At 49.1% G+C, this 20511-nt stretch overlaps 1 protein-coding gene across 4 annotated transcripts in view; it reads left to right on the forward strand.

Moving 5' to 3' along the window:
* Positions 1-20511, forward strand: part of LOC144132578 (sulfotransferase 1B1-like) — a 283601-nt gene that overhangs the window by 138556 nt on the left and 124534 nt on the right. Inside the window, exon 1 of one of the 4 annotated variants that reach the window (XM_077665071.1) lies at positions 7237-7316. The exons of the other annotated variants lie outside the window; for them this stretch is intronic. Within the exon in view, the coding sequence (XP_077521197.1) occupies positions 7252-7316 (65 nt within the window). The 5' untranslated portion in view covers positions 7237-7251. Of the gene's footprint in view, positions 1-7236; positions 7317-20511 lie in introns of those variants that run through there. 4 annotated transcript variants of the gene reach the window in all.

Here is a 20511-nt window from a genome sequence, read left to right on the forward strand (position 1 = left end):
TTATGACCTCGACCTTACCAGAAGATTGGAAGAATGCTAACGTCATTTTAATTCATAAAAAAGGAGACGCCAAGGACTTGAAAAATTACAGGCCGATCAGCTTACTGTCCGTTGCCTACATAGTATTTACTAAGGTAATCGCTGATACAGTCAGTGCAACCTTAGACTTCAGTCGACTAGGTGATCGGGCAGGCTTTCGTAAAGTATATCCCACAATAGATCATATTCACACTATCAATCAGGTGATAGAGAAATGTGCAGAATATAACCAACCCTATATATAGCCTTTATTGATTCGAGAAAGCATTTGACTCAGTGCAAACCTGTGCTGTCATGCAGACTTTGCGGAATCAGGGCGTAGAAGAGCCTTATGTGAAAATACTGGAAGACGTCTATGACAACTACACATCTACAGTATACCTTAGTCTTCGATAAAGTCAGGAATAAAATTCCAATAAGGAAAGACGTAATGCAAGGGGACACGATTTCGCGAATGCTATTCACCGCCTGTTTACAGGAGGTATTCCGAGGCCTGAATTGGGAACAGCTAGGGATAAGAATTAATGGAAAATAGCTTAATGATATGCGATTCGCTGATGCTATTGCCTTGCTGAGTCACCCAGGAGATGAACTGCAAATCATGATCAATGAGTTAGACATACAGGGAAGTACGGTTGGTCTAAATATTAATATGCAGAAAACCAAAATAATGTTCAACAGCCTAGCAAGGGAACAGCAGTTCACAATTGGAAGCGAGGTGCTGGAAGTGGTAAAGGAATACGTCTACTTAGGGCAGGTAGTGAGAGATGATCGGAATCAAGAGAGGGAAATAACTAGAAGGATAAGAGTAGGGTGGAGCGCATATGGCAGGTTGTCTCAGATCATGAATGCCCATATACCAGTACCCATGAAGGGAAAAGTGTACAACAGCTGTATCTTACCGGTACTCACCTACAGGGCAAAAGCGTGGAGGCTAACGAAAAGAGTTCAGCTTAAGTTAAGGACAACGCAGCGAGCTATGGAAAGAAAAATGATAGCTGCAGCGTTATAAGACCGGAAGCGGGCAGTGTGGGTGAGGGAACAAAGGCGTGTTAATGACATCCTAGTCGGAATCAAGAGGACGAAATGGTCTTGGGCAGGGCATGTACTGCAAAGGCATGATAACCGCAGGTCCTTAAAGGTAACGGAGTGGATTCCAAGAGAAGGCAAGCGTAGCAGGGGGCGGCAGAAGGTTAGGTAGGCGGATGAGATTAGGAAGTTAGGGGGCATCGGTGGGCGCAGCTGGCAAAAGACAGGGTTAATTGGACAGACATGGGAGAGGCCATTGTCTTGCAGTGGGCGTAGTCAGGTTGATGATGATGCTGACGTGGCCGTTCTGAGACCACCTGCCGCCGACGCTTCAACTCCGATTAGTTATAACCCGTCCCTAAAGTTGGTAGAAGGAAGTGTCTCGGCGAATGCGATCGGCCTGGAGAGACTGGGAAGAACTGCGGTGGACTGCTTTGAAGACCTAGACGAGCATAATGCAATTTTATACGAAATAAACGCTACTGTTAGCCGACTCAGTATTTTTGACAGTTTTACGGAGAGCCTACTTACTACGAACATTGGATATAAAGACCTTCTGACCGTCAGGTTTGTTATAATTGCGTTCGACTGTAATCGAACGGATAATATTCAGAAAATATCCATATAATTCATATGAGTATTTCGTATGGAACGTGCCACTTGGACCTGCAACAGAATCGCATTTTTTCTACGTTTACCTTCTTGAATACATCCCCTCTCTCCGCCACCGCACCGCTTCCCCCCCCCCCCCCCCCCCCACACACACACACACTCCATCCAAAAGAAAAATAAGTGTGGGCACGTGTGCGTGTATGTACTCAACAACAACGGCGCAATAAAAAAAATCAGCTCCCGGTAAGGCGGCGCACATATACAGAGAAGCGGTCGCCACTGCGCTTTGACCTCGAAGCACGAATTCTTTGGCGAGATGATACCACGCGACGGCCGCTGCGGGCAGAAAGAAGTACAGGGTCTTTTCGTATTCCAGCTTTTCCCGCCACGCGAAGCGTTTTATTACTTTTTTCTGGTTCGACAAGCCTGAACGAGAAAGAGATGGGGGTGAAGCGTCAGGGTGACAGGGCTGCGCTAACGACGCAACAGCTGCGCAACTTTGCCCGGACAGGCAAAACCCAATTATTCTTCACGCAACAGTGAAGGAGCTTGTGCGCGCGCGCACGCATGCACTCACAAACACACTCGCGCGAACACATATCTCACACGCACACCAGCGTTCTGACACACGAGCGCGCGCGTGCGCAGAATGAGCTTGAAACGCTTCAGATGTGAAAACGCAGCTAATTGTCTGGTTTTTCCTGTTTTTAACACGAGAAACTCGCTGTGTATTTTGGACATCGACAGCGTGTTATATTATGCGACAGCTGCGGCCGAAATCGATGCGGCACCATGTTACTCGCCTTAAAATGCCTGGAACGTTGCAAGGAGGCAAGTGCGCCCCCGCGCATGACCTCGTGATGGATGCCTGTTTGCTGTCTGCCATCCGCGTAGTGGCGGAATCGCACCTGGGCTGTACCAGCTGTGCGCGTTCTTCGAATTCCAGCTGTCTGTGCAGCTCTTCTTTTTAGACGCGTTCTGTGCCACGCATAGACGACTGCTGCATGGGCCTTAGGCAACCTGACCGATGTTTCTGGCGACTTACCCGCTATCTGTCGGCGCTTCTGCCAATGAATTGTAGTTGCGCCTTGTACCGCTAGGCGGCGCTAGGCTATTGAACAAGGGCAGGTAGATGGCAGGGCGCCTCTGTCAGAGCTGAACGTTGACGGGCTGTAGCAGATAAGGATAGTAAGTCGGAGTCGAAATACGGTTATTTATTAATCGAGCCGACTTATCGAAGTCTCGTTTGCTGCGAGATGGTGACTCAGGTTCATCTCAGAAAGAGAAAAAAAAAATGTGCTAGAGGGGGCGAAAAAAATTGCTTGATACTGGACTGTGGTTCCTGCTCGTGAGCAGAATATAGCTGAGCATATTAGTAATGACCATTTTTATCTCGGAATAAAATACATATCACGTACCTGCGCTTTTTCATGGGGATATCGATACTGCATCAGCATGACAAGAGTGTATGCAAATGAAACATCCGTATTTGAGCGTCAATTCCTGGAATTTCCTGTGGATAACTATCTGCTTCCTTACGCTTGACTGATCAGTAGCGTTTTGTAATTAACCCGCGCATTGCAAAGGTGACACATTACCACTCAAACATTTACGCCCCGTTATTGCAGATTTCATCTCGCTGTGAGCGTGAAGAAGCCGCAGAGCCAGGCAGACAACGCAGTTTCTCAGGGATGAAGGTTTGTCGAATGAGTGCTCTAAACGCGGCAGCTTAAAATGACGTCTCCGGTCTCGCAGTCGACCTCCTCAGAATAGCTGGTGGTATTACCCGCAGAAAAAGTGGCCTAGACGGTCGAGACAAGTTTTTATCGATTGAAGGAAAGTCGAATGATGTTTGCATGTGTTCATGTGGCGTCATGTGTGGTAGGAATTGGATGCTGGCGACGGATCCGCAGTGCCTTAAATGGTAATCACGCGCGTCTTCCGATCTTTTTCAGCCGCTAGAGGTCCAAATTTGTCGACCTGCCCAACCGACGTCGGGTCAGTCCAAAACGGGCCAGTCCAGTATCGGCAAGAGACCCCGTGACGACGTTGGTCATTCCCATTGGACTCGGCTAACGTCGGCTAACAACGTAGGCCCTGCCAGGGCCGGGCCTATGTCGGCTGCTGACGTTAGTCCAATCTTCGGGCCATGGTTAGCAGTTGCCTTGGCCGACTGGTTGGCACACATCGTCCTGCCACTGACTGATCGTTTTTCAGTGATTGGCTTGCCGGCGGCCAGTGTCTCATTTGTACTGAGCTAGCCAGCTCAAGAGCTGTGGGCCGTTGGGGCCGTCGAATGTGCTTGTGGTGGTAGCGAAGCAATTCCATACTGATCAGTGGTTGGATTATCTTTGCTCTGCATTGCAGACTCGTTCCCAAGGCCCACAGGTGTCCAGTTAGGCCTAAGAGTGGGTGCCGTCCAAATGAGGGATGCACAACATAGACGTATATTTTTCTCCCTTGTTCGTCGCGAAAAGGGCCAGAACGTCTGTAAGGCTTTTTTTCTTTTAGCGCAGCTGTTGAGCTCTTGTTTCTTTGGATAGGCATTGGCGTCTTGACAATAAGCCGTCAGCTTAACCGATATAGCGGAGTGCTGAAGGGCGGTTACCTCGGTAACCACCCTTACCTGGACAGGGGGAGGGAATGACGAAACGGGAGGAATGTTGCAAGTAAAGCCCTTGCATGACATTTTCTGCCGAACAGGTTAAGTAGCGCCAACCTTCCCTCCATCACGGCTCTTCCTCCTCACAAATCTTTCCGACTTCCGGTCTCGAAGGGAAGGAAACGCTGCCATTTTGTTGCCCGATCGGTTCTCGGGGCGAGTCTTCGGCGGCGTTCCATCGCTGCTGTTTTCATCCATCGCGTTATTGCTGTTAGGGCACTATTTTTTTCAAACGGTGTCGGGAAAAGGAGCATATCGCGCTAGTGGTTCGTGTCCGCATGCGATTGTTACGGCCTGTGAAAACCGTAGAAATTTTTGAGCGTTCAAGCTACAAGTTGACCGACGCTGAGGGACAGCTAGCTAGGGATCGAAGCCGCTACTTTGTTGATGCCGTGGTGCGCCTTCGCACCTCGTTGATAACATCGGCGCTGTCGAATTATGTGCTTGCATCACAGGTTGTGTCGAACGTTGAAGTACGCTGCCTCGAAGCGATTGAGGTTCCTAGACGGGCCGACATTTCTTTCCTCCATGCGAGGAAACTCTATGATGCGAGCAGATACAAAATGGACGCCGACTTCCGGCGGAAAACAGAAATCGGGACCGGAAAAGCTATGTGCGGATACGGAGAGAACGCAGCGGCGCACTTCAAAGACTGGCGTTACTTAAGAAAGCGCCAGCGACATTAGAGGCGCTTTAGTTGCACGCCCCGTCTGCGGCGGCTGCGGCGAAGCGCGCTGTCGAAGGAGCAGGTCAGCGGCGACAGAGCCGCGCCCTTGGAGCGGTGGATTGGAGAGGACGTGTTATTGAAAAAAAAAAAAATTACCTACAGCATGTATACATGTATCCCCCAAGTTCTTTGCTGCAGTGAATCGCGAACTGGAAATACCTCTACAGCTCCGCTGAGAAACTCCGCTACCGAGTATCGTGATCAACCTGCAAGAAGGCGCCCTATCTTTCCGAGCATTAGTGAAAGCGGGAAGCCTCGCGAGCCCCTTCCCTGAAGTGTTTCAGACCTTCATTGGTTGAAGCCGCAAGTATCCTGTACGGAAGCTGTAGGTAGCATCTTGCGTCCTGATCTTCACTGCTACTGAGACGGGAAAGGCTGCAAGACGTAAATCGTCCGCTCCTTGCGAGTGTGCTCGTCGAATATCTCCAGGGTATACCCTTCCCGCGTTCGTTTTGTCGCCTCTGTCTTTTGTTTGATAGCACGGTGAGAGCATTAGATAACGTCTGATTTCTTTCCGTGTGTCTGCTGTGTTGCGACAAGTGGAGGGCACTGTGTACCGAAGCTGATGTCTTTAGCGTACCGAACTGTGCGCGGTGTCTGCGCGGCCAGGCAGTGGTTGTGAACAGAAATGGCTGTTTAATAGTCACGCACTGAAGTTTACTGCGCAAGGACGGTGTTTTTTTATGTTCTCATATCCACCGTGGAAGTCGAGCAGTATTCTCGGAATTTGAGCCACTTCCTATTCAAGTGTTTATGTCTATTCTCCCGTGGCTGCTTCGATGAATGTCTGAGTTTACTAAAGTAGTCGTACATCGCTGTGGACAAGATCAGTCCTATAGCTGGGACAGGGCTGTTTGATGCATACTGTGGGCAGCTGACCAGCGCATTCGGGTGTCGTCGCCAGTCTCGCAGTAAAATATGTCCATGAAGCACCAACATAAGGGCGTTTGTACTCAATCGAGACACACTGCTGCTAATTGCCACTTTCGAGTCCCTTACCGCCGGCGACGTCGACAGAGGGAGATTTGTACGCAGAAAAATCGAGACACACTGCTGCTAATTGCCACTTTCGAGTCCCTTACCGCCGGCGACGTCGACAGAGGGAGATTTGTACGCAGAAAACATGAATGGGCAAATTGGTTAGGGCGCCTTTGGTGGCGTCCTCAAGGAATTCATACGGAGGTGACTTGTCAGTTGTATGAATGCTCATTTGGACTGAAACCTAATACTCAGTTCCACTGCGGTGCTGTTTCTTTTATTAGCGTCCCGGCGTTTACTAAAATTCACGCTTCGGCCGCTGACGGCGCTCCAAGGCTATCGTTTGATTGATTGATTGATTGAATGAGTGATTGATTGATTGTTTGATTGATCGATTGGCTGGCTGACTAATTGACAGATTTATTTATTCGTTCATTGATTGACTAATTGATTGATTTTTCGCGCCACAGCAGCGAATCCAGTGGTCACGAAACACATGCCAGACAACTCTTTGCTCGGATAGCCTGGAGGGATCTCATGGTCCTCCATAAATTTGAAGCTCAGGGCATTTTGGCTTCTAATTGAAACTTGTTCAAATAACAGGCTGAGTTCGAGAGCAGGAAGAAAAAGGACAGTTGTGTTTTGTAGCTGAACTCAAATGGGCATTCTCTGCTCTCGCTGTCGTACGTATTGTGCGCTAAAAGGGACGAGCTGATGGCCTGCCGTGTATTGCCTCACAAGTAAGGACTCAAGTCAGGGCTCCTGCTACGCTGTCTCGTTCTTGCGTGAAGAGATATCAGCGCCCTTTGTGCAGTCCCACTCTGGCGCAGGCAACGGCCCCGCGCTGTGTCCGTGTGCATTATCACTCGTTTCGGTCTGACTGAACATTCAGTCGCCGAGGTCCGTCCCTTTAGTCCTCTTTAGTTGCGCATGAGAAGTATTTCTATGATGAGCAATGCACTTCGTGGTGTGGGTGGTGCTGATTTGGGTCTGATACCTGGTTCCCACTCGAACGAACCGGTACAGCAGTAGTGGCGATGTAGTGGCTATGCGGGGATCTTTGACTTTTCGGATTGGGTGGAAGGGCTCTCTGCCTCTAAGTTGGCGTCTGGAAAGAAGTTGTACAAAGTGCTCTGTGAAGGCGGGTGCGTACTCGGGACATGCGAGGCCCCTAACTGCACGCAGAATGAAGACGCCGTTGGGTATGGAGAGACAACAGCTTCCTTCGCCGGTGCCTCGGCCAGGTTTCGAATTGAATCCGAATCGCAGGTAATGAAAAATTCCGCCTTGTTACTTTATTTTCCAGGAACACGATTTCATAGATTACGAGATAGATCAGTTGTTTTTTTCCCTCTTTTTCTTCTACGAAGTTACGGCCGACTATTATTTTGTGATTCCAGGCAGCAGCATTTCCAAACGCTTACACCGTCGCTTTGCAGTGCATTTGTATGTGCGTACAGTTCACTCGAAAGCAGCACCGTTCGCTCACGTTTTCCGGTAGTGAATATCTGCTGTTGTGGAGTGTAAGGCAGGTGAACCAGGGAGCTTGCATTCTTCTGAGTAAAATCCTCCAGCCGCGAAAAAACAAAGGATTCGAGGAGAGTTGCGTTCTCCATCGCCCACTGGCGCCTAAAGGGTGGAGACACAAAATTTAGACTTGTGTTCTTTATTTGGAATAATGAGCATGCCATTTGTAAGCATGGATCAGCGCGTAAAATTCATCTGCGCTTGGCAGGTACTGACGGAATTTTACCTCCCATGATGTTTAGGTATTGATTTCAGTAGCCCAACGGTTTCTGTAACTTCATCATTAGGTTTAACGGCCCGTGAAGCATACAAAAATTGCAACACGCATGATCACTGCTTCGTCGTTTAGTTTAATTTGTTGTGTTAGCCTAGCTAAGAGCCGTAATTATGGTTGCGGGTGAGCAAACAGCTATTATTTCACTAATGTGCAGCTGAGAACAGAGAAAGCGCCTCAGACCTGATGAATCACGCTGATAACGCGGTTGCCATTGTTCCCTCAATGCCCCGGCGGCAGTCACGAAACCCATCGCATTGCTTTGTGAAAGGTGTGTGGGCTGCTGTACGACGCCGATTTATTATGACAAGATGCAGACGGCAGATGCTTGTAGCGTTTCGGTTTGCAAACGGAACACAACTGTCAAGTGGCACGAGCCATAAAATGCATCAAGAAGCGAGAAAAGGAAGCGCCATTAGTAAACACGAAAACTGGTTTCTAGCGCTGTCATTGTTGATTGGTTGTAATTATGTTGCTCACGTGCATCGCATTAAAAAAATTAAAGGTACAGTTAACATTTGGGGATCCAGCGTGTTCGACACTGGTGCATGTTTGGAAAAATTGGCTCATGTAGAAGGAGGAGGATGCGGCGGCATAATGGGCTTTATTTATTGGCTTAACCACTCATCGTCACGCCCATTGTACGCGCACATGGTGTGATATGGATGTGGTTGAGGCAGCAAGACGCGTTTCTTGCTCACATGTTCATAGTATTCATTCAACTGTTAAAAGCAAATCGCAGTTTTTTTCCTCTCCTTTTTTTTACTGCTAGTGGTAGTAGGCGTCCGATATATGTGTCACGACGTATGACGCCTCGCAAGAATTTGTTGGAGAACTGTTTAGTGCATACTAATGCAAAACTGGTGCTAAACAGAAGGTCACGAAGCATGGTTTGGTTTATGGAGGTTTAACGTCCCAAAGCGACTTAGGCTATGAGGGACGCCGTAGTGAACGGCTCCGGAAATTTCGACAACTTGGGTTCTTTAACGTGCACTGACATCGCACAGTACACGGGCATCTAGAATTTCGCCTCCATCGAAATTCGACCGCCGCGGCCGGGATCGAACCCGCGTCTTTCGGGTCAGCAGCGGAGCGCCATAACCGCTGAGCCACCGCGGCGGGGCACGAAGCCTAGTGTCAGCAAGACGGTTGGCAGTGCATTAGCTTTTGTTATTTACTGAAAACTGCCGTGAATATGCTGCACTAATGGGAAATCATAGATTCTTTTTTATTTAAGAAACATCTGTGTAATTCTCTGAAACTACAGTAAAGCTTATAGCGTAGACTGCCAAAGGCATTTTAATTCATAGTGACACTAATAACCCACGTATACCGCTGCTGCGCTTACCGTGCTTAGTATCGCTTGAGTGATACTGCCGGACTTTTGATTGGATTAATCTGGCTTGGGTGGGTTTTCTTATTCGTCGCGCGCAGCGCTGTCGTGGTATTTTCTCTGCGACATAACCTACGTCTTTTCTGGCTTGCAGTGGATAAAGATTGCGTGAATGTTTTTTTATGCGCACACGCTACCACACTCCCTCCACCCTTCCAATTTCTCTTCCTCCCTCATATGGGTCTGTTGTGACCAAGTGCTCTGAATAACCTCGGGCTGGCTCATTTGCCGAGGTAGTGCGCTTCACGACGTATCATTCGCGTAGGCTAACTGCGGTCAGTTCTGAATGCCGTCTGCACCGACGAGTCGAAAATGTGCTTACGAGTGATTGTGGCTTGCACCCTGTGGCCGGTACTCGCGCAGTTTTTAAATATTTGCTCGTACTGTCCCTGAGCTTGGCGTCCCCGATTTCCGAGTGATGTCATAATGCTATCTCGCGTGCACTCCGACGTCCGCACTCGAAGGGCTGTCTCCGTGCATGCAGGTGTCCTAAAGCCAGTGCAGACCAGTACATGCTTTGCACCTAGTTTTTGTTGGTTCATCGTCATAGACGCGACAAGAAGTGTCATCGGTGTAGATAACCAGTACACGACGTGGTGCACTGGGGGAGGGGGGGTCGTGCATTGTGTTTGTGTTTAACTATAACGTAGTTTGTTTACAGAATCAGAGACATGAAGTTGTATGAGTGCTCAAAGCTTGAAAATGGCTTACTGTCCTTGCAAGGACACGCAGTAGCAAGTACCAAATGCAACGAATGGTTAAAACGTGCTTTGTTTTGACTTTAAACGATGCATGTCCGGGCTAGATCTGTAAACTTCCGTAGCCTACCGCAAGTAGCAGCAGAAATACGCATGAAATGGCATTCATAAGCACACCTATACCTGCTGTCCCCCGCGTCACACGTGGGACCAACGTGGCAGCCAGAGCATCGGCTGCTCACAGCATGGCGCAACGCACATGTGGAGGCAGTGGTTACTTTCTATTTACTTATTAGCGCCTCACTGGCCCAGAGAAAGAAAAAAAGCACGCAGATAACTTTTCTAACTAGGCTAACAGCACAATCGACGTGGCACGACGCGCGCGAAGTACACAAGGTGATGCAAAAGAAAACTAATAAATTAATCGAAGAAAATAATTTGGTGAATGGGAACAAAAGCCAGTGTAAATCCAACGAGAAGTTATGAAATAACACTTACAAAATTAACCATGGGTACAGCAGTAATGAACGTTTTCCACAATACAAAGAAGACAAATAACCTGGCTTCTTCCATACAGGCTAACATGTTATAAGGTAAATGAAAATGTGAGAGGAACAGCGGCGTTGCTGCTTTTTCAAGTGTGAATGAACTCGTTACCCACATAATCGAATCCGAAACTGCTGCGCATAAGCTCCTCGATATGTAATTTTCTCTTTCAATTTCTTATTCATTTGTTTATGTTTTATGGGGTGTTTATCGTCTCAAAGCTACTGAGGCTATGAGGGACACCGTAGTGGAGGGCTCCAGATAACTTCGTTCACCTAGGGTTCTGGGGTTCTTTAACGGTCACGAACGTCGCACAGTACACGGGCTTCTGGAATTTCGCCTCCATCGAAATGCGGCCGCCGGGGCCGACATCGAACCCGCGTCTTTCGGGTTAGCAGCCTAGAGCCACAACCACTGATCCACTGCGGCTGCTCTCTTATTCCTTATTGAACATTTGATATCATTCTAGGATTGTATTGGATCACATTGTGGGAACAATAATTTACACTACTCGTTGCGGGGTTTTCTGGTGCAGCAGCGGTTAGCGCTGCAGGCCTCTCCAACCTGGGGTCACCATTTTTCTGGCTGGGCTTCTGTGTGGGCGTGGCGCAAGCACCGGTGGAAGTGGTGGCGCCAGAGTGCACGCACCAGTCCAGCGAGCAATGTGGCGACACCCAGGTTGCATAGTTCTACAATGCACCAAACGCCACGCTCATAATTTTGATGTCTTTACTGGTGGGGAGGGCTTTCGAACTAGACTGGGCGAAAAGACGTCATAACAACCACAACTGAGATTCAGCAACTGTGTATTTGTTATAGCCGTTGTTTGAGCGAATCGATACACGAGTAAACGGTGTAGTCTAGAAGCCTTGGCGCGAAGCACGGGACATCTAGTGGACGTCAAGTATAGGGCCTCTCAGGAGCGAGTGTTGGGTATGCGCGGTGGATAGAGGTGCTCATTCATTACAGTAAAATAAGAAGTTATTACGTAATAAGATAGGAATTATGATGGCGAATTTAAAGGACCGTCATACAGCTTGGGCGGTTGCCGGAAACAGGCTTACCTCGGGTGCGGCAATTTGCAACCGGAATATTTGAAAACCTGTACTGCCTTGCTCCGGCGTGCTCTGGCGAAGCTGATTTCTATTCTGCGAAGCGACGCTGGCGGCCAGAGTTGACGCCTGAACGGGTCCAGCTGTTACAACAAACAACAGCACAGTCTTGAAACGAAACGCGTTCACACAAAAATTCTATAGCGCCTCTGTCTTCCTTTCTTCTTTCACTCCCTCCTTTATCCCTTCCCTTACGGCGCGGTTCAGGTGTCCAACGATATATGAGACAGATACTGCGCCATTTCCTTTCCCCCCAAACCAATTATTATTTACACACGCCGAATTTCCACAGAGTGCATCTTTAGGCACAAGTACGCAGAAAAGCTAACACAACTTTCGTGGCGCATAAAGCCTGAGCTGCGTCACACCAGCGTTCAAGTCTACATTCGGCAGGCAGAGGTACAATCCCGACCGAGAGTTACTCCGGATATAGATAGATAGATAGATAAAGAGGAGGAGGGAAAGACAGGGATGTTAACCAGAAAGGGGTTCCGGTTGGCTACCCTGCACTGGGGAAGAGGGATTAGGGGGCTAAAAAGAGGAAGAGAGAAGGGGGAAAAAGGCATAACACGCACACACGCACAACGCTGTCACAATTTGTCACTCAATCCAGTCGATCTCAAGTAGGCAAAGAGTGCCTTTTATGCCTTGAGGGCAGTCGACTGCTGTGGCCACGGACCGAGGATCTTTTGCTCTGTTAATGGGCGAGGATCGAGGCGGTCCAGGGCACAACACAGTGTATGTCTTGCACTCGCAAATGCAGGGCACTCACAGAGAAGATGTGCGATGGTCTCCTCACAACCGCAGCTTTCACAGGCAGGACTGTCGGCCATCCCCATCCGGAAAGCATAGTGGTTGGTAAAAGCAACACCGATCCATAAACGGCATAACAATGTTGCGTCGCGACGTGCTAAGTTACGTGGAAGACGAAGGCGCAGTCCAGGGTCCAGTGCCTTGAGGCGGAGGTTGCAAAACTGTCCTGTGTTCCACGCTAAAAGTGTGAGCTCCAGCGCCAAAGGGCGAAGCCCACACGCTGCGTCAGGTCTTGATATTGGGATCCTCACTGGAAGTCCGTCGTTGTGAGCAGAACGCGCAGCCGCATCGGCCTGGTGATTACCGTTAATACCACAGTGTCCTGGCAGCCATTGAAAAATGATGTCATGACCTTTGGAAACGGTGCCGTGGTACAGTAGACGGATCTCAGCAACAAGTTGTTCCTTCGACGCTCGGCGTAGCGCAGCTTGCAGGGCTTGAAGGGCTGCTTTAGAGTCGGTGAAAACCGTCCTGTCACGTGGAGGTTCTTGAGTGATGAACTCTACCGCAGCTCGTAAGACTGCGAGTTCCGCACCAGTTGAAGATGTTGGGTAGGTCGTCTTCACTTTCATGAAGATGGATCTGGCCGGTATCACCATTGACCCCGTATAACTGGTCGAGTGAACTGATCCATCTGTGTAAACATGTATGCGGTGACTGTGGTAAGAATGCAGGTGATTCAACGTCAGTTGTTTGAGAGCGGGTAGGGATACACCAGCTTTCCTCGTAATTCCAGGAATATAGAGGTGGACCCGAGGTTCATGAAGACTCCATAAGGATGAGCACGGTCTTGACGCAGGGGTGAACTCCGATGGAAGATATGCGCGATGAGCTTCAATGACTTTGGCGAATGCAGTACGCGGCCTAATTATTGGGTGTGTTGCGAGGTGATGACAGGGAACCCATGTGAGGTGCCTAATATGTGTTCTCGTGGTGTCAACAGCAATGTATGTAGTAACAGGATGTTCCCGGGCAACAAGAACAGTTGCTGTTGATGCACATTTAGGCAGTCCAAGGCAGATACGGAGAGCTTGCGCTTGCACATTTCGAAGAGTCTTGATATTTGTATTTCTAATGGAACTGAATATCGGAAGACTGTACCGCATGTAGCCCTGAAATAGGGAACGGTACAGTTGCAGCATAGAGCGCACTAATGCGCCCCAGTACTTTCACCCGAGGAAAGAGAGGACGTGGACAATCGCAATTAGTCTCTTTCTCATGTCGTAGATATGTGGACTCCACGAGAGGTTCCTGTCGATGACAACACCAAGGAATCTGTGGCTTCGCTCACAGGGAATGGCTTCACCATTAATGCGAATGGTGTAGCGTGACATTATTTTGCGTGTGAACGCCACAAGTGAGCACTTTTCGGTCGAAATGTTCAGGCCCTGCAATCGAAGATAACATGTCAATATCGATGCCGCCTTTTGAAGTCTTGCACGAACTTGAGGACGGGTCACTCCTGATGCCCAAATACAGATATCATCTGCATATACAAAGATCTGAGCAGATTAAGGCAATACGTCGACCAGGCCGATGAGAGCAAGGTTGAAGAGAACTGGGCTCAGCACTCCACCCTGAGGGACTCCGCGCGAATTTCGATGTAAGGACGTTGGTCCGTCCGCAGTCAGGACAAAAAAAAAACGACCTCTCTGATAAATTGCTGCGTATCCAGATGAACGTGCGGCCTCTGACCTCAGCAGCTTCCATTGCGTCCAAAATGACCTGATGCGTTACGTTGTCGTACGCGCCTTTGATATCCAAAAACAATGCCACGGTCAATCTTTTCAAACTTTTGCTGTGTTGCACCGACGTTACAAGGTCAACCACGTTGTCGATAGAAGAGCGGCCCCGTCTGAACCAGACATGAAGGTTGGATAAATCTGATATCGCTCCAAGTACCATTCCACGCGTGTGAGCAGCATTCTTTCAGTGGCTTTGCCGACGCAGCTGGCGAGTGCAAGTGGACGGTATGACGAAAGGTCGAGCGGTGATTTCCCCGGTTTAAGAAGTGGAACCAGACGACTGGTCTTCCAATCACGAGGAACTATGCCAGCAGTCCATGACTTGTTGTAAGTGTCCAAAAGAGCCCGTCGAGCTTCTTGGCCAAGGTTGGCAATTGCGGAGTACGTCACACCATCGGGCCCTGGTGATGATGACCTTCTACAACACGCAAGCGCAGCATCAAGTTCTTCCAGGGAGTATAGTGCATCCATCCGAGAATCCCTTGAGGGTGGAACATTGTTGCAGTGCAGCGTTGCGCCTGAATTCGGAGGGCCTGTTATTCTTGCGCAGAAATCTTCGGCTACCTCAACCAGACTGCGCCTTTGGTGTAGCGCTACGGAATTGAACGGGTAACGCTGTTGAGGGGACGTGCGAAGACCCCGAATTACGCTCCAAACGCGTGACAAAGGCTTCCGTTGATCAAGTGTTTGGCAAAATGTCCTCCAGCGTTGTGTTTGTAGTGCCTGAATTCTGCGCTGAATCTTCTTCTGTATGCGCCTAGCATCTCTTAGATCTAGGCGCGACTTTGTGCGTCGGTATCTGCGCTCTGCCTATCGCCGTTGTGATCGTAGTCGCTGCAATTCGAAGTCAAAATCGGTGTATTTAGCGACAGGGTTAAAAGGGCAGGTGGCGTGTTCCATGGCCTCCTTAATTTTTTGTTCAAGACCGGTAGAGAAGCCCTCTGTGCAAGCAGCCTCCATAAGTAATTTAAAAACTGTCCAGTCAATGGGCTGCCTACACGTGGCTGGGAAAATGTGGAATGGCCGGTAATAATCAGATAGGTTGGGATATGGCCGCTGCCATGGGTTTCTACATCCTAATACCACCGGACGCTGTTGGTAAGGCACTGTGAAACGAAAGTCAAATCCAAGCAACTGCTATAAGTCACTCCTCGAATATAGGTCGGGCTTCCGTCATTCAGGCACTGGAGGTCATGGTCAGATGCGAAGGACACAAGCTGTCTTCCCCTAACGTGCATCCTAACGCCTCCCCATATGGTGTGATGAGCATTGAAGTCACCCATAATGACCCACGGAGCAGGTGTAGCTTCCATCAAACCACTCAGCCTTCTGGCTTCGAAACGACTTGATGGCGCCAAGTACAACGCCAGTAGCGTAAACGTCAGGTCACGGCTCTTCACTGTCAGGCAAACGTACTGATTGTCTTCGTTCGGAGGAACTGAATGTTGCACACATGTAAGTTCACGTCGAATGTAGACGATGACTTTGCTGGATCTGTTGCACGTGGGTGATGAAAATGCCTCGTAACCGAATATTCGCAAAATTGCCGGGGTCTTCGGTTCACAAATCACAAGAATGGGGAAGCGATTCTCGTAGACGTTGTGCCGTAAATCGGAAATCCGGGACTAGAGTCCACGAGCATTCCATTGGAAAATGAAAGCTTGCTTGGCTTTCTTTTGAAAAGACAGGTCCGAAGGAGCCATGATGCCTTCTACTGTAGAGCCCCAAGAACTGGATGTAGCGCGTCCAGCACTTGAAGTGCGCTTTTTGCTGCTGGCGTGCGTAGGCTGGAAAGCAGAGCACGCATGGCATTCATTAGTGACGTTATCATTGCAATCACTTGCATATCTGGGCCATGACCTTGATCGTGCCTGTTGGCTGGATCAGTCGTAGGCGCTGCACACTGCCCTGAATGCGCCAACATCCCTGACCCTGTAGGCGTAGAAGGCTTTGGCAGTGGTGGCCAAGTTGAATCTGAGGCAACAGGTCCAGCCTCACCAAGCGCCGGGCTCCCTTGTTTTGGTACGGATTTTGGTGGGGGCGGACAAGCTGCAGATGCGTTTGGGGCATTCTTCTCAAATGTGACTGCTTTCTTTGACGACCTTCGGCGGCGCGAACGAAGTCGCCGCACCTTTGCGGCGGCTTCTTTGTGCGTAGAATGGTCTGGCACAATTTGCTTCAGTACCGCCCGCTCGGTCTTGAGGCGGGAGCAGTCTTTCGAGGAAGAGTCATGAGGGCCATGGCAGTTGGCGCACTTCAAGGTAGTCGCGCGGCAAACGTCACCGCCGTGTGACTTGGAGCCAACGCCTCCTTTACTTAGAGATGCCTGGCACGTCGACCGCGCCTCTATTGTACTCCTTGGGCCACTGCGCTTTTCCGGCTTTCCGCTAGATGGCGCTGGCTTCTGACACTATGGTCTGCCGAGTTTTTCATTGAAAAGCACTGCGCTAAGCCAAGTTTTGAAGATAAAATGAGAAAATACATGAAGTAAAGCAAAAATCACACTCTTTATTTAGTCAGTAATGCAAGCGCGCCTCAAAGCTTCAATACTTTGCGTGACAACGGCTTGTTTTTGTAGAGTTTTGAAACTGCATTTTTGTCGGTGACATCTAACGCATGGTTGCAAAAGAGTGGCTTGATGAATTTTTTACATATGAGGTGTACAAAAACCTTCCTGAGTTCATCACTGCAGCTGTCACATTTCGATACAGGCAAGCCTGTGATCACATTCACGCTTTGATGCAAGCATTGCTCCAGAGGTCTCAAGAGAGCTTTTCTATCTGCTAACATTATCTCCACGTATTTCTTGAGGCCATAAAGAACTTTGATGAGTTCTTGTGTCGGGTAGTGGAGGCCACCTCTGTCTTGGTGGGAAATCAACCCATCCATAGGAGCATTTCCTTTTGCTTTTCGAACTAGAGCCACACAGTTCTCACACGCAATTTTTTCGCTCACTACTCGAGGTATGTATCCTCCAACAAGTGCAAGGGCTGCCATATCTGGTGTCGGCAAAAACGACATCGACGATAAGCAAACTTCTTTCAGTGTTTGTTGCGCCCGATTGGCGTTCACACAGTCAGCTGTTGTGTTGCCCCTTCCTTCACTTTCAGTTACACTCTGTGCAGAGCAGAATGATGCGGAGCTGCTGACATTGCTTGTGTCGGATGATGCAACGATTCCAGTCTTTAGGATCTTCTCCAGTCCACAAACAACACTTCTGACATCCATGACATCGTTGCAGCCCGCACTCCGCCGGAGAAAACCAAACAGAGATTTTATGGGATCGCTTGAGAACTTCCTTGTCAGCACAAACATGAAGTTACATTCATTCAAAAGAAACTGAATGCATTGCCCGTTGGAGACGGTGGTGAAAACTAATGCATGATAAGTCTCCTTGGTCAGGAAGTTCTCTGGTGGGCTTGATTTCTTGAGGATTTCGATGTATTCAAGGAAGACGAGCTGTAGCCAGTGATGTCGAGGATCTTCAGCATCCGAAAACTGCCTAGTGTCGGGGTTGTTTTGGTGAATATGCTGCTGGCAGTTGCTGACATCCATTAAAGTGAACCACCTGTACATGTTGGTCAAACTCCACCGTAGGTCTCACACTTGAAAAGTTGGCATCACAAGTGTGGTCTGCTTGGTCTTTCAAGAAACTCAGGCCAGCGGTGACAGGAGGTGAAAAAATTTGAATTGCGGCCCTTACTCCCATTTTCTCGATGTTTGATGGGTACACATGCTTTCTTGTGAGAAATCGAACTGGCTTGACCGAGGGGCCTTGCTGCATTCTATACAGGTCCTTTAGATAGACAGAGGATATTTCTTGCTGAGCTCCCATTTGTTTTGACAGGAACTGGGAGCGAACATTCTTGATAATATGGCTCTGATCAAAGGCAAGAAACAGGCGTCTTGAAGGATCAGCTGGGTGGCGTATCTGGGTTTGAAGTGGACCTAGTGACATCAGCTCCATTGCAGCGACATTTACTTTATGATTGTCAGCTTCTAGGCGCACAATTTTGAATCCAACCTCTTCTGTTTTTCTGATTACATGCTGCACTGTTTTTGCAAGCATTTCTCCGGAACACCCCTTTGTAAAAAAGTACCCTACCGGTATCTTGAAGCTTGCATGCAGTCCACACAGCAAAAAGCACAAAAGAGAATTTGCAAGCTGACACGTTCCTGATGCTGGCAGAAGATGATTGAGGTCGGAACTCAGATCAATGTCTCCAAGATATACATCGCGTTGCTTGTGGTATTCAAGTTTCTGTCGGATGCGCATCTCATCCACAACGAGACTGCAGAATTTTGACTAAGGTGTTGGGAGACACTCCACCTCAGCACACAGCCTTCTTTTGACAAGGTCACTAAATCCAACTTCCCCAGAGGAATTTCCCAGGTATTTCCTCAGTGTATTTCGGCATGGGAAAGAGAGCAGCTTTTCGGTTCTCATATGCTCGTAGGATTTTGCTGAGAGGTGGCGCAAAATAGTGCACTGCCTAATAGTCGTTTCTGACCATGTAGGCTTTTTGGCCTTGTAATTAATAACTTGATCCAAAATGATTTTGGCCTTCGTGCACGCAAGTTCCGAGTCTTTCACCACGTGAAGAAACTTGCTAACGTGGCAATGCTTCTTCAACTGTTGAAGCTCTTTCTTGTACGTATCAACCGTTGAAAGCAGTCTCTCATTTTGAGCCTTCAATGCCTTTTCCTTCTCGCGCCATTTTTTGCGCTGCAAAAAAGCCGCTGAAGAAACACGTTCGTCGGTCTGCGTGCCAAATGACCTCATGGAACGTGCAGTGCGGACGAGATATGGCAGTCTCTCCGGACTAGCTGTATTGGGCCCCGCAGCAGAATTTTCAATGGCAAGGGACGTGCTGCATTGCTGCGTGAAGTCTTGAGAGGCGACACTGCCGGTGTCAGACGCGGAAATATCACAGTCAACAGTCAACGTTGTCTCCGGCCCATTTTTCTGCGCTGAATGAACACGATTTTTAGACGTGCAATTTGACGCCGATTTTTCTGGTGAAGACTCTCGTTTCCTTTTCGCAATGCTTCTCTCATTTCGCGGCTTCAACGGTGCTGGCCTGAAGTAAGAGGGGTATTGGGGAAACACGCTGGGTACAGTACCTGGCTTCAGCATGCGCCTGTTGGTATCTTGGCGAAAGTCTCCAAGAAAATGAAGGCTGCAGACGGCTGAGTAATTCGATGTATCATTTGGCTGCCAGTTCTTCCTCTATTTTACTTTCAGCCATTGTTCCCTCAGCGTTAGGTGCGCAGGTATCTCGTGGAATGACACCCCAGGTTGCTTCTTTCTCTGGCTTGACGTGCAAAACGGCACGCAACAGTACCGCATGACTAGTTGATTAACGCTTCCTCTGCGGTTATAAAATCGAGCACTAAAGCGGCAAAACACATACAATAAAATTAGCACGTGGGGCGCCGAGAAAAACAACGATCAAAACAGCAGTGCTCCTTCCGAACGGGCTACCGTGAAGACTGCGCGGGTGCGAGGGCGCCGGCCGGATAGTGTCAGAACAGAGCGCCGCTCTGTGGCGGCGGCGCGCGTAAACCAGAGAGGGTATGAATGGGGGGGCTCGGTGCTCACGCGCCAGGCATCTCAAAGTAAAGGAGGCACTGCTTGGAGCATCCCGGGCACACGATGGAGTTGATGCAGACGCCGCTTACGTGGCCGATCCTCATGCACTTCCTGCATTGAAGTGGCTTAGGCACAAAGGGTCGAACTGGATGACGAAAGTGTCCAACCTTCACGTACGATGGTATGCAGTCACCCTTGAAGGTCAGCTTGATGCATGGAGATCTTCCTAACCGCTGAACTTGAATGATGGAAATGGCGTTGGTTGCCGGCTTGATCAACATGGGTAAATCTGCGTCACTGATGGTGATGTCGACGTTGTAGATTACGCCAGCCGTAGTGCCGCTGTCCTGGAGAATAAGGGGGCGTACGCTGATGTTGCCGAGTTTGGTGATTGCGGTTAAACTCTCTAGTGCACTGCGCTCCACCACATCAATGGCAATGACGTTTTTGAACGGGTTGATTCTGACATCTTTATTGCCTCCTGGTACAAGGCTCTCCCGAAGAATAGAGATGGCTTGCCTGTTCAGAAGATTCAAGTTGTCCGTTGAGTTCAACGGTGCAAACAAGGCTGTATGCGCCGAGGAACTTCGCGCCGTGATGATCGTTGGCGTTCTTGATGGGGACACCGTTGACGTGCTCGATGAGGACGAATCGGCTTGTCTACGCAGTCTGCGCTTGGCCTTCTTGCCAACAACCGGTATGAAGCCGTCGTCGGCCGAGAACGAGTTGTCTTCACTTGGCACCGAGTGCACAACAGTTCCCT

Source organism: Amblyomma americanum, chromosome 5 (genome assembly GCF_052857255.1).
Source record: "Amblyomma americanum isolate KBUSLIRL-KWMA chromosome 5, ASM5285725v1, whole genome shotgun sequence".
NCBI classification, from domain to species: domain Eukaryota; kingdom Metazoa; phylum Arthropoda; class Arachnida; order Ixodida; family Ixodidae; genus Amblyomma; species Amblyomma americanum.